General features: G+C 35.1%; 1 protein-coding gene across 25 annotated transcripts in view; it reads left to right on the forward strand.

Annotated features, from left to right (window-relative positions):
- The window catches only part of LPP (LIM domain containing preferred translocation partner in lipoma), a 613,522-nt gene that overhangs the window by 501,897 nt on the left and 96,831 nt on the right, over positions 1-14,794 (forward strand). For all 25 annotated transcript variants that reach the window (XM_025042205.1, XM_025042204.1, XM_015599903.2 and 22 more), the window contains one exon: positions 2,492-2,661. In XM_025042205.1, coding sequence (XP_024897973.1) covers positions 2,492-2,661 — 170 coding nt within the window. The remainder of the gene's footprint in view (positions 1-2,491; positions 2,662-14,794) is intronic.

Below are 14,794 nucleotides of genomic sequence, written 5' to 3' on the forward strand. Positions count from 1 at the left end.
CAATTTTATTAAATGTGTTAAAAATTTGTTAAAATTTAAAATTATAATTTTCACAGGAATCTAGTTTACTCGTAATAATTATCACATTCTTAAAGATTGCACATGTACCACAAAACCTTCGTTGAATGGTGTTGTTTAATTAGTGTTCAATAATGGTGCCATTCCACTCAGAGTATTTTCATGTCGCGTTAACGTTTTTTCTGCTTGCTGCCAAACCTACATTTTCATTATTACTATCACATCGCATTATTTCTTCAATTCAACCAAAATAGATCAGTGATTTAAGTATGATTCATTGAAGGTGGAAAAAAATAGTAATAAGGATAATACCATAAATATTATTTCAGATTAATAATATTACAAATGTAAATTTTAGTGAACAGGATTTTAATATAAACATTGGAAGGGAATCTGTATATGTTGGGATAAATGTGATGATTTTGCCCGGGCAATTAAAAAAGAAAAGTTTGAATACTAAGTATGATGATGACTCTAAAGACTAGACTTTATGAATTGAGGACCCCTTTGCCTATAATCCCCGATATGTTTTCTGTAATGAAATGTAGTTAGTGGCATGAAGCTCTCAGAATTTTAGCACCGCTTTCAAACATAGCACAGTGAACTTTCTAGTAAACCCATTAATTCTTTTTTTTAAAATAATCACAAAAATAGTGCCATATAAAATAACCTAATGTTGTTACTAAAGGCAGTGAACATCCAAAATGTTAAAGGCACCTTTCTAAGATTTTATATCTTATAGTGAAAACAGGTTACAAGTTAACTCTTGGATAGAAGTCTGCAAATCAAGCCACAAAGTTTATTATAAATATTATACAAAAATTTTTATTAAATGTCAAGAATATGATTTCAAGACTTTATAATATATCAATTATTATATATCAATTATCAATTTTCAAGAGTTTAACTCTTTTTCCAGCACTTGATATTTCTTATTCCTTAGGGGCAAAAACTGATGGACTATACTGTAAAGACATTCAAATCCTGAAACGGAATATAAAGAAATCCTTTCCAGGGCCAAACGCAACCAAAGAGGATTAGAAATTTATTTGCCTCTTTTCTCTCAAGTTGAAACATTTAGCCCTCTTATTTTTAGGTGTGAAATGGTTGTCAATCCAGTGTGATGGAGTGCTGAAAGCAGTCTTCAGTGAGAAATCTCTCCATAATGTCAGATCTGCATTCAATCCTGATGCACAGAACTAGGCAGAAGCAAGGTTAAGACCATAGATGCTGAAACTAGACTGCTTGAATCCGAAGTTAGTTAAACATTTTTGTCACTCAGTTTCCCTATCTGTAAAATAAGGATACTAACAGCCTATCACATAGGTTGTTGTAAATATGAAATGAATTAATATATATAAAGTGCCTAGAAAATGACTGACACATATGAAGCACTAGGTTTGCTATAGCGTATTTGTAAAAGCCTAGATTCTTGCTCACATTCCCAATGACCTGTAATTACTTGTTAAGACTTTTTTTATCTTAGTAGAAATAAAGAATAAGAAGGGAAACTGAACGTGGATATGATCTCTTGCTCAAGATTCCCATGACGGAGCCAGATATAGATACACATTGCAATAAGCACAATGCCTCTCACTGACATAAATATTTTTCCTCAAATTATGTTTTATTGTTATTATTTAAAACAATGAAATTTTTAAAGCTACACCTTATATCTATATGTGGTCCAGATGCCCCGTGAATTATTTTAAGCATACTGAAAGTTTGCAGAGCAGAGGGCCAGAGGGACTCAAAACCTGACAGTACATGGAACTGTTGCAGGATTTAGCAATATTCAAACTAAGAACAGACCTGGAGGCAACACTAACTGAATTGTAACATTTTAAAGAATGTCACGTGTAAGAGATGAGACTGGTCTCATGAATCCCTACAACACAGAACTGGAACTATTGGGTAGCAGTTAGAGTAAGGAAACATTCCTGGTCAGTATGGGAAGGAACTTTCTAGCAGTCAGAGCTCTCTGGAAATAAAAAGGGACTACCTTTTGATCTGCCCAAGCTTTTGTGAAAAGGGTCGAAGTTTGAGTTTGGTCCCAGTTTCCTCACCGTGTGATTGCCCACATGGACTCTGCAAGGAGAACGGCTTTCCTGGACTACGCCTTCCACTCCTACCATCCTGAGCCATCTCCCTCTTAGACTTTCATGTGAACGTAGAGGCAGAGCACCGGCCTTAGCGTCAGGACACTTGAGTTCTAGTCTGTCACTTCCTGTGGGATCTTGGGCTGCGATGGTCAACTCCTCAACTGACTCATATAAAATCCCCATCATGCTGGCCCTACAGGGATAGTGGTGGCTCTCCTGGTGATCTTGCTTATGATGATGGCGGCGATAGTGGCGGTTCTATCGCAGATACTAACGTTACAAATCTGCCTCATTCCCCACGTTGGCTTCTATAGTAGGACTGAAGGTGTTCCTTGCTGTGCTCTTAACAGTCAATCCCTTTTTTCTTTCAGGCCGCTGTGCTCGCTGTGGGGAAAATGTAGTTGGGGAAGGGACAGGATGCACTGCCATGGATCAGGTCTTCCATGTGGATTGTTTCACCTGCATCATCTGCAACAACAAGCTCCGAGGGCAGCCCTTCTATGCTGTGGAGAAGAAAGCCTACTGTGAGCCCTGCTACATTGTAAGTTCAGATTTGATCCTCACCACTTTACAAAGATATCTGATTTGGCAAAGTACAAATAATTTTAGATAGAATGTGGCCATCAGATAGATCTTTCCTTCACCTCAGGCTTCAAAATGTGTATGTATAAATTGGCATACATTATTTTTTCCATGTGTTCACAAGAAGTCAGAAAGCTATGTTGGAATGGGGCTGCCATTCAATTAGTGGTCTGCTGGTAAGATCATCAATCACCCTGTGGCTTTCAAGCATGTGTGTAGGAGCTAGCACGTTGCCCCCTGAAGCATCAGAAGGCCTCCCATGTTGCAGAGTCACACCTCTTATTAGGTCTCACCCTGCATTTGAAGTTGTTTGTAGAGAAATGTTGCAGGGTCTCCGGACTTGTCAATCCTCTTTCAAACTCTCGGGCCTTTTGGAAGGATACTTCTTTTCTACCCAGAATGTTTCCTACTTATCATACCCAGCAAGTTTTCAATGATACAAACAGAGAAACCCTTTATTATAGAGCACCTTAAGGAGAAATGAATAGTAATGCTGACTGAGCTAATAATTTTTTTTTAAAGAACACAACAACTATATTTTAATAATATCACTGGATTACTAAAAAAAAAAAAAAACCCTAATAGTCACATTATCTTAGCTTTTTGACAAGCTACTTAAATCTACACATTAAGCTCTCTTATGATAGAGCAATGTAATGAATGAACATAATTTTTTTTACATCAGAAGTAAATTTCTTCGCTGTCCTTCCACATGATTTTAATATATCTGTTTAACACTTGCTAGTGGAAACAGTAGTACTTTTTTTGCAACCCCACAGAAGAGCCATGGTGTGGCCCTCAGTGCCAGGCATTTCAACATAAAAGAAGCTTTGGGTACAAGATATTGGGAGTTACACATAGCAGATCCCCAAGTTTCAATGTTATTGCAGAAGTTTCTCTCCCTGTTGACATTTTCCTATAACCCGACAGCTCTAACTCATTGCAACCCTGGAGTCTGTAGCACAGATCTGAAAGTTCTTCAAGATTAAGATCTTGCAGGATTTAATTCTGTTTTGCATTTCTTAGGTTCAATTTTACTTCATTTTCCTCCCCACAGGCAACTTAAACACATATAGCATCATTACAGTGCCGTACAATGTTAGAGCTGAAAAAAAACCTCTTAAGATCATTTGTCTAACTCCTCTCTTTAGAAGTGAGAATACAGAGACGCAGAGAGAAAGAGAAACTGATTTTCATCTTCTGTCATTACTGTCAGAGACAGCACTATATTCAGTTGTTGGCACTCCTGGTCCCATGTTCTCTGCAGACATCACACGGTTTTAGTTTGTCCAGACCTAACCGCAAACACGGTAATGTCCTGTTGATCTGGAAGGAGTAATTATACATCAGGGAAAGTTTAGTAAACAAAAGCTTACCTCTGTAGTAAATAAGAACATTTCATATATCACTTTTTGAAATTTTTGTTGGAAAGAGAACACTACAAAATATCCTGGCTTTGTAAAAGATTGTGCAGGGTGTCATTCATAATGGCATTCACATAGGACCACCACTATGAAATTATTTATTGCAGTGAGCTCTGTGACAGAGATGTTAGCAGAACCTATAGAAAGAAGCACCTGTTGCTGTTTCTCCTTATATTATGTGGCCACAGACAGCTGTGTTTTATGATGATTCTGTGGCAGTCTTCTTCATTTTTTCTTTTATCCCTTATGAGCTAGGAATCATATAAAAATACTGAGAAACAATATAACATGGTATGAAAATCATGAGTTTGAATTTGGTTCTATCACTTAATGCTTTGTTTCCTTAAGAGAGTTGCTTGATATTTTTAAGCCTCAGTTTTCTCATCTATGTAATGGGGATTATTTCAGGATTTTCCCCAAAGGTTTGTGAAGGTAAAATGAGGCAGTTCTTGTAAAGCACACTTGGCTTGCTCCAGGAATGAATGCTCTTCTAAGATAAATTTTGATAAGATTTCTGGCCTATTTAGCATTTTTGAATACAAGGACCTTACACGTGCTGTAAGATTCATTGGGCTTTAGGAAATTGTTTATATCTATGAGACATACCACTCTTCCATTTTTAAATGTTCCACTTGCTCTCCTGAGTGTGTGATAAAACCAGAGAAAGTCTAATCTGGCTAAATTATGGGTTTCTACAATGTGTGGGTTTATTCCAGGCATAGGAGCTCAGTGATTCTTTAGACTGCAGCTTCTTCTGCTATGGTTGCCTGAACTATACTATGCTTATGATAAGAAACACTGTCTGAGAGATATTCAGTCACATTCTTAGGAGACCTGGGTGAATTCAAATAATGGAAATTCTTACCATCCTTTTGGACTTCTCTCCCCCATAAGAACCTTTAATCATGATTTCTCTTTAATGAGATCCATCTATGGTGATTCTAAAATGTAATTTAATTCTTATCAGAATTCAGTTAAGCTTTACTCAAAGACCCTTGTTCAATACTGATTTCAGAATTCGGCACAGTCCTCTAGCTCTTAGATGGATGTTTTAGCATTTTAATTTCTTCTGAACTTTCATAAGTCTAATAAGTTGCCTCACTAGAAATGTAAAGAGTTTTCTTCTGGGGGGACTGGGAAAGCTGGGAGAATAAAATGTGGACGGACCCTAGAGCTGGGAACCAAAGCCCTTAGAACAAGCACCTACGATGCCATTCAATCAAATTGCCCGTTGTTCCATTGGTGGAAACTGATGTCTGAAAGACATCCTGTACAGAGAAAAGCTAGGCCCTGGGCCTCAGTCAGTTTATGTTTTGTTTGTTTGTTGTTTGTTTTTAATTGATGGAATCAGAATACTGAAGATAGTGGTTTAGTTAATTATTTCTGTGTAAAGACCTCCCATGTTTGAAGCTATGAGTCTGGGAAAGAGACCAGTCTAATACAAATTTAATTTATTCTTGCCTAAATTGATCAATTTTAAATCATATTTAAATTATATAATTTTGAGGGAAAATATGTCAATAATGTCTTCATCGTTGCTTCAACGATTATTCATATTTTACTATATTATCTTAATCATTAATCTTTGTGTATACATAGCAAATTTAAACAAATTAAATTCTGTAAAGCATTATAATTCTCTTTAATCATTTTATACATTTCATTTCTCCTATAAATTTATTTTATAAAAATATGTATATAACTTCCCATTGTTGATAATCATTATTTTTAGATTGTTATCTGTACAGTTTTATATTATGTTTACATGCTAAATTTTAAAACCATATGTCAAAAGAAAGGTATCGAGTATTTTTCAATCTTTTAGTATTGTAAAAGCATGCCTATAAATAACTAAGTAAAAATTTTATATTTTATTTTTAATTACTTTCTTAGCATAAATTCTTTGATTTACATTACTGAGTTTACTTTACAGCAATTTGGAGAACATTTGCTAGATTTCTTTAGAAAGATTTACGGAACCACCTGTGATAATGAGATTGTATGTTAAATTATAACATCCACTATTGAAGAAGTTTATTTATATTTAGTTTGAATCGATTTAATAAGTGCACTATGCAATAGTTGTTTTAATTTGAATTTATGTAATTATTAGCAAAATCAATGAAATGCCTTTCTACTTAGTGATAGATCTCTTAACTTAGTTTTCACTGTTCTTATGGATTTGTATAAATGAACAGCTTAAAATTAAGGGCACTAAACTTCTTTGGGATTTAAATTGCTGTAAATAGAATATATTCCTTCTAGTCCTTGCTCTCCTGGTATGACCTTGGTCAAGTCGTTTAATTTCTGAGTACTAGTAGCCACATTTACTAAAGGGTGATACTTTTCTCCTGTCTTCAAAGAGAAGGAATGAACAAGTGTGACATTTCGTACATCATAAAATTGTTTATTCATATAAGGCTTGATCTGATTAATAACATTATTATCATTGCTTTTTCCCTCAGCATTATCTGATACACTTTAGAAATTCTCTAAGTTTGGGGTAGTATCATAGCTGCAGTTGCTATGGAAATACAGAAATAAATTGATGTCATAGAAGCAATATGAGGACATATATGAGAAGAGGAGGTTCATACTTTGCTTAAGAAGATTATTTTGTTGGCATGAGTATGAAGAACAGCAACAGGGCCTCCGCTTATGTGTCCTTTTGCCCTTAAGGAGACAGGTTTACTCATAACCGTAGATTCATAAAAGAATTTTTGAATTCTAAGCATAGCCAAATAGTCTGGACCTACAAACACAGCATATTAGAGATTCTCAGCAAGTCTGTTTACAAAATGGCAGCCAACGATCTTCCCCTGGACCAGGCTCTTATTCCGAATGGATCAGATCCAACTTCTAACTCTCCAGCAGTGGAAGCTGGTACAGACATTTTTATGAGAGTTAAAATCCAAGTGATTAAAAGGCCCCGGGAAATAGAAGGTCAACTCCACAGGAGACTGAATACTTTAAGGTTCTTGAATTTGACGCATTAGTGGCCAACACACCAGCAGCCTTTTTCTCCCTTATGTCACTAAATGGCCGCAGTTAAAACATTCTACCTTTTCAACCTACATTAAGAGGAAGGTTTCGTTGTTTTTGTGTATGTTTGCTCAGTTCTTCCTAATAAAATGTTTTAAAGGCAGTTATGGCCAGGGCTTTATGTGAGTATTGGGAAAGGAACTGAGAGTTTGGACTAAACCTGAAAGATCCACATGAACTTCCCTCCTTCTCTCTTCTTAATTGCCCACCTCTGCTCTCTCATCTCCAAAGAGTCTCTGTCTCTCTCTCTCTCCACACATGTGAGTACACACGAGCATACACAAACACATACACACGCACACATGCAAAGGCATTTTCTTTCTGATATTACATCATCACCCCACAAGTATTCTCCCAGGAAGGAGAAAAATGGTTCAAGAAAGAGGAAATATTCGCTTGAGAGATTTAATAATGCTAATAAGTGTGAATAGTTATCTCTTACATTTGCACAGCCTCTAACATTTTACAGTGCTTCTGAATATTATTGCATATCATCATGCCTAGTAGAACATTGTGAAATAGACAGAAGGGAAATTATTAGTCCCATTTTACAGCAACTTTGATGTTTTCAAAGTAAAAGACAAGATGAAAATTAGGAACAGATCTCCTAACTTGCACTTTATTGCTGGGTCCATACTACCAACCTGAAACTAATGTTTAATTCCCTCAAAACATGCAGATACTGATAGCCCACTGTGATTATAGCCTTCTATTTCCAACAGTTTAGTTGATGACTACATGAATTATGCCTTACAGAACTACAGAACCTGAAATGCTGAACTTATACCAATAAAAAACTGTAAGCCCCTGTCTTTTCTTCAGCATGTGCATGTGGCTTTCCCTGAAATGCCACGAGTTTTAAGACAAAAAAACCCATTTTATGTTTTAAAGTAATTATAATAACAACTAATATTTGTTTGGCGCTTTCATGTTTCCAGAGTACCTTTATGTCGCATCACCCTCTAATGATCCTAGAAAATAGGTACAATTATATTTGCCTAAATTTCCTGTAGAAACTGAGTTTTAGAAAAAGTCAACTTGCTCAGTTCCATCGATTACAAGTGCTAGATCTAAGACTTGACCCTCACCTTTAATTCTCAAGTTCAGCTCTTTCCACATATCCAACAATTTGTTGTAAATCTCCTTTGTTATTACTAGGTTTATTTTTTCCTAATTAATTTTCTTCTATTACCATTTCTTAACAATGCCAAGTTAAAAAAAATACAATTAACCCAAACTGAATTTTATAGATGTGAGGTTGCCTTATTTTTAGACATGTTAGAGAAATCTTACACTCAGAATATTCTTTCATATGGTAGTAATTTTTTTAAAACTGTGTCTTTAAGTATTATATGCTTACTAGAGAAAAATTAGAAAATGTATTAAAGGCATATAACTCTCCCATCTAAATATTATAACAATTTCTATTTTACCATACACTTCTTTTCCTTTTCAGTGTATCTGTGTATGGATATATGTTTATAACAATAACCATACATCTATATACCTGTGATTACACACACACACAATGGAATCATAACATCTGTGCTAATTAGTAACTTGTTTTTGTTACATAACAGTGTAGAAAACTGCCTTCTACAAAAAGTTTATTTTAAGTATTCTATGGGCATTCAAAAAGAATGTATATCACCTTTCTGAAAAAGCGACTCAAAGAAATATTCCAGCAAATAAATTAATCAAAATAAAGTGTGTATGGGAAATCCAGATCAAATAAAATAGAGATAACAATGAACCAATAAAACGAATAGTTAAAAATAGATAGGAAAAGACATAATAGCAAATTCAGACCACAAGAAAACATTAATTACCTACTAACTACAGTATTAATAGCTGACAAAGTACAATTCAAGACAAAGCTGTTTAATAGGCCAAAGAACATGATTTTATTGATAAATGTCACAGTTCCTAAGGAACAGTCCTGAGCCTTTCTTCATTAAATATCATTATATTGAAATATATAATGTGAACATATTGATGAAATACAAGATGAAAATGGTGAAACCATATTCTTTATAAAACTTTAACACATAGACTTTGACAAACCAATTACAAAAGTTGAATAGTATGATTAACATGATTGATTTAATCTATACAACCAGAGAGATTATATCTTCTTTCCAAATCTCCATGGAAGATTAAAAACACATCATATCACAGGTTAAAAGCTAAATGTAGACAGTTCCTACTCAGTGGTTAGCAGAGTTGCACATAACAATACAACGAGACAAGAAATCTATAGAACGATAAACAAATAAACAGACTCCTGGGGTAAAGAATTCTTAGAAAGCAATGATGATGACAACACTATGTGGCAGCGAGAAGGAAATGCAGTCCAAGTTGAATTTAAGTAAAACTAGGTTCATTAACTGCAACAAGAAAAAGTCAAATATATTAACCTAAATCAGCTTAAGGGAAGAAGGAGCTAGTTAAAATAAAGACAGTTATTGATAAAATGAAAAATACTAGAATTTTTAAATACAGGAGATGATTCTTTGAAAAGAACAATAAAATAAACTTTCAGTGAAGGTAATGAAGAAAGAAAAAAATTAGAGAAAATTAAGAATAAAAAAAAGCTCTTAGCATTGATATATAAGACATTTAAAATTTTTTTAAAATTTTTTGCACTTAGTTTTTAAAATTTTTTGCACTTAGTTTTACATAAAAGAGACTATTTTCTGTGCAAATCTAAAATAGAGGGGAAGAAATCTTGAATAACTTCAAAAACATTATTGAAATGCAGAGTTACAACCTGAGAAAGAACCAAGAAATTTCACTAACAAGGTTTTTCAGATCTGTAAAAACCGATTCCTGTGTTGTTTCAACTTTTAGAGCCCAGCAAATGAAGATAAGCTTCCCAAATCATTTTATAAAAGTAGCCTGATCCCAACTAGTAATATCTAACCTAAGTTGGCCCCAAAAGAAGACTATGCTAACCTTTCACCAATGCAGAAATCCTAAGTGAAATATTAGCAGACTGATGCCATGTAATGAAACATCCCAGGTAATTCCATGATGGCAATGTTAGCACAATATTAAGAACGTTGTAACATAATTCACTGTATCAAAATTTATCGAAATTTTTTTAAAAACTAGACAGTCATCCTTATAGAAGCCAAAAGGTCATTAAATAAAATTTATCACATTCTTATTTTAAAAAAATTAATAATACAAAACAAACTCTAGGTAAAATAGAATAAAAAAAATTGTGTTCCCTAGGGTAAAATAATGGCCAGCCTTCTTCCTAAATCTCCCTAGTTATGTACCAGATCACTGCTATTATATTAATATTGTTCTTAATATTCTGGCCTAATAGAAATTGGGAAACAAAAGTTGCATGTATAATTTTTATATAATAACCTTTTTCTTTGATTATATACATTTCAATTTATTACATTTTTAACAGGTACAAATATAAAGCATATTATGATGCTTTATGTTTGTGTTTTATGTGTTGTTTGCGTATAGTGTTCCTTAATTTTAAATAAATGGCATTGTAACATACTTTTTTTATGAGAGTTTTTTAAAGTTGGGGTTATAATATTAGGATATAAACTTTTTACAGATTATATGATTATTCTTCTAGAAAATCTGAGAAAATCTATAGTAGTAGAAAAATGTTTAATAAGCTGACAAAATAAAATAAAAAATTCAGGTTTAGAAAATATAACAGGAAAAAAATACTTATACAGAAACAACAATAAATATAAAATACCTAGATAAACCTTTAAAAGCATAAATGGTCTAAGTGAAGAATGCTATAAAATTTTACAGGAATAATTAAGTCATGAGCTAAATTATTTGGGGATTGAATATGCTTTGGAAAGCACCTCGTACTTCAACAGGCATTCATAATAGCAACCTATAATTACACAACAGCAAGGCTTTCAGTGGGAGAAGAATGGTTACTGCAGTGTCCATTGCTAATCGTCTTTATTTAGCCCTTTTCCTAAAATAGCCCCCAGCCCTTCGCTGATTTTAGTTACTGGTCACCACATCCCTGCAGGCTCTACATGGTCTTTGGTAAGGATAGTGATGCACACACCTGTAAGTAGAATGCCCAGAACAAGAAAGAGGCCTAGCTCAACATAATCTTTTCCTCCAGTACCTATCCCAAACGATATTACTTTCTGTTGTCATAGAATTAGAATGTCTTTTAAGGCTTGAGAGGAACCTTAGAAATTCAATAATGTCATTTTATAGCTGAGAAAACCTAAAGCCCAAGAAAGCTAACTGATTAGCCTGAGGTTATATGGTTTATTAATGGCAGAGGCAGGAATAGAAACCATAAACCTTGATGATGCCTTCAAAGAACTGCTTTCTTTGGGACCGAAATGAAGAGGTTTAACCATATGTGGCTACGGGCTCCAGAAAAACATCCCTGGCAAATGCTGGATTCCATAAATTTTGGTTGGGCAGTGTAGAAATAAGACAGTGTTTCCTTCAGCCCCAACCAAGATGTAGAGTCTCAGATTTCCAGGTTAAATGCCTCTGAAACTTTATACTAGAACCTTCTCGCTGCCCTAGTTTGTTTATTTTTAAATCAAGCATGAACTCACCACTTGGTGTTTGCCAGAGTTTGGAAGAATGTCAGCATCAGGCCACTGTAATAATGGTTTATGATTATTTAATCCTATTACTTATACACTTCATTAGGCTGAGTGAATTGTTGGCAGTGGTTCAGTAAACTTCCTACTTTAGAGATAAAAGGGTGGAAAGAAAATAGGGAAGGAGTCTGTTCCTCATTTTCTTTCATATTTATCTTCTATTTCTGACAGGATAAAGGAAAGATAATTCTTCAGCTACAGTATGGAATCTGTGTTAGTAGGGTCTTCTGAACTGCTCTGTATCCTCGGAAGAGAAAAATGTCTATAACTTTACATTTCTAATTAGAAGAAAAAAAGATTGGGGCAACAGAAAGAGGTGCGAGTGAGAGAGAGAGAGAGAGAGAGAGAGAGAGAGAGAGTGTGTGTGTGTGTGTGTGTGTGTGTGTGTGTGTGTGTGTGTGTGTGTGTGTGTGTGTTATTATGGTTTAAAATTGATCTTAAAAATAAACCTGAAAATTAGTTCAAGACTCCTAGGTAAGATATTCAATTTTTCACATACAGGACCTGGTGTGAGGCAGCAAATGATTTTTTAAAAAGAATATAAGAACTAAAAGTAAGACCTGGTTCATGCCCAGCTTGACCAGCTACTATTCTGTATTCACTTCATTTCTTCGAGCTTCAATTTCTCCACAAATAGAATGAGAATAGTTTTTTCTTACCTCAGTGACTAAATGAGGGTTCAGAGTGGCTGAGAGGGCTGAGGAATAAAGTCTAAGTGTGGGGACTTTGAGCAGTAGTACCTGGGCGGGGTCAAGTCCCAGGGAAGTACATACAAAATCTGCAAAAAAGAATTTTACCTAACTTGAGTCACCAACAGACAGTTATTAATCAGCATTTCCAACTCTGGAATGTTAGCTGCACACTGCTGGTTTAAGAGCTCACAGTTTGAGGGGCAGCTGCAAGTCATGAGACTCCAGAACCTTGGTTCTCCCCAAACGTTTCAGAGGTCACTTGCTTTGCAATCACCTTGAAGTCCTCATTAAAAAAAGTAACGTTCTGGACAAGCAGCCGGGAAATTTGCATCTTTTACATGCCTCTTGGGGAGGCTTCTCATGCACATTCAGGCTTCAGGTCTCTGTATCTGTGTTCCAGCCCAGCTCATATATCTGTGTTCCCGTCCCAAAATACTTCACTCTCATTTCCCATACTTTCTTTTTATAACACTTGGCCAAAGTGGACTCTCTTCTCCTGGACATTGATACCTTTATGCATCTCTGTCTGTGCCCCAGGCTGCTGTCTGCCTTGTGCCTTTTCTCATCTCCATTGTTTGAACATCTCTATCGAGCAGCCTTAAAAAGCTTTCCTGGAACTTCCGCAAATAGATGTGGCCTTTCCTGAACATGCAAGATTTTGTTTCTTCCTCTCTCATAGGACTTAATTCTCTACAATTGGTATTATAGTTATTTGAGTCTGTGACACATTCTCTTACTGATTTGCCATCCTTAGAGAGTATGTGTTTTGGGTTGGGGTAAGTGTTTGTCACATCTTATTCATCTTTGTTTTTTGTTTTTTGGTTTTTGGTTTTTTTTTCCTCTCTCTCGTAGTTCTTGTCACAATAGATGAGCCTATTGCTGCTTTGATATTTATGAGGAGCAGAGGGAGAGTTTGGAGGGGAGCCCAGTTTCATTCTAGATACCATTGTCTCCTAAGATGGTCTTTGACTCTTTGCCCTTAGGTGTACTTTGTACTTGGGACTCTTATGTGTGTATAAGAAGCAAAGAGAACTTGGCTCTGGGAGTGTGTAAGAGCAATCATTGCTGAAATGTAAATGATTGAAGGGAAAGATATGAAAGTGAAGCCAGCTGTCTAGCTTCCAGCCATAGAATTATCATAAGTGCTGCAGCACTCAAGGTCAAACACACAGACCTGACTTGCAGACGAAAATTGCCAGGGAGTTTGAATGGAAGTTCTCTGATGTTCTGATGACTTTGAATGGGACATGGTAATTCCCTCCACAGCCAGACTTACTTTTAAAAAAAGGACATAAAAAAATCTGCTTTCTGGATTTCCCTTTTGCTCACCTGCCTGCAGAGTCAGGGAATGCTAGCTAAGGTTGGCGTAAACACTACAGCTAGGCAAGTACTCTTTTTGAACACTTCATAGTGACAAGTATAGTGTATCATAGGTCTTCAAAAAATATTTGTTTACTTTTTTAACTTAAAGATTATTTAATAATTCAGTCTCCTACATTTACAATATAGGAAAATAGGGTGCCAAGAGAGGGGAAAGGACTTGCTTAGGGGTGTCACAATTGAATGGATGCACTAAGAACTCTAAGCAATCTGAAAATCGCAAACGCATATGTAATGGATTTTTAAATTCCATCAAACACATTTTGAAAGGATAGGGTAGTAAACATCTTTCACAAAAGTTCTTTATGGGATCTTTAATAATGCTAAAAGATCTTTGAGGCAATTTATATTAATGAAGCCATAGGGATATGTTAGTTAAAACAACCTTCTAAAATTTACCCATAAAAAAAGTGAAATTTGTATTCTAGCTTTGGCAGACTCTAAATTTTGTTATAAAGCATGACAAATATAGAGTTTTTTTCCACAAAATAGATAGTGCTAATGTCTCAGGGCCTCGGAGGAAAGAACTAAGGGAAAGGAGTAGGGACATTTGAGGGAAAAGGAAGAATTCAACAAGAAAGTCTTCATGGAGGAAGAGATCTATACTAGTGGGTGGTATGGTAAGTCTTATTTTCTCCTAATGTTACACATTCATTCTTTTCTCACTCCTGACAGACAAGTGGGGAACGGTTACTATTCTTTTTTACAAAGTAACAAAATCAAGGCTTAGAAATACAAAGACTTTGGTAAATGAGGAATTAGTGCAGGATTAGAGTACAACGTTGAGCTCCTACACTTTAAATCTTAGCCTCTACCTTTCTCTTAAATAAATTCAAGCTAACAGATGGCCTGTCATTAGACAGGACTTTTTTTTTAATTAGCAAGGCCTTTTTTTTCTTTCTTTCTTTCTTTTTTTTTTGCTCCCAGTT

This window comes from Pteropus alecto, unplaced genomic scaffold (genome assembly GCF_000325575.1).
Source record: "Pteropus alecto unplaced genomic scaffold, ASM32557v1 scaffold88, whole genome shotgun sequence".
NCBI lineage: Eukaryota > Metazoa > Chordata > Mammalia > Chiroptera > Pteropodidae > Pteropus > Pteropus alecto.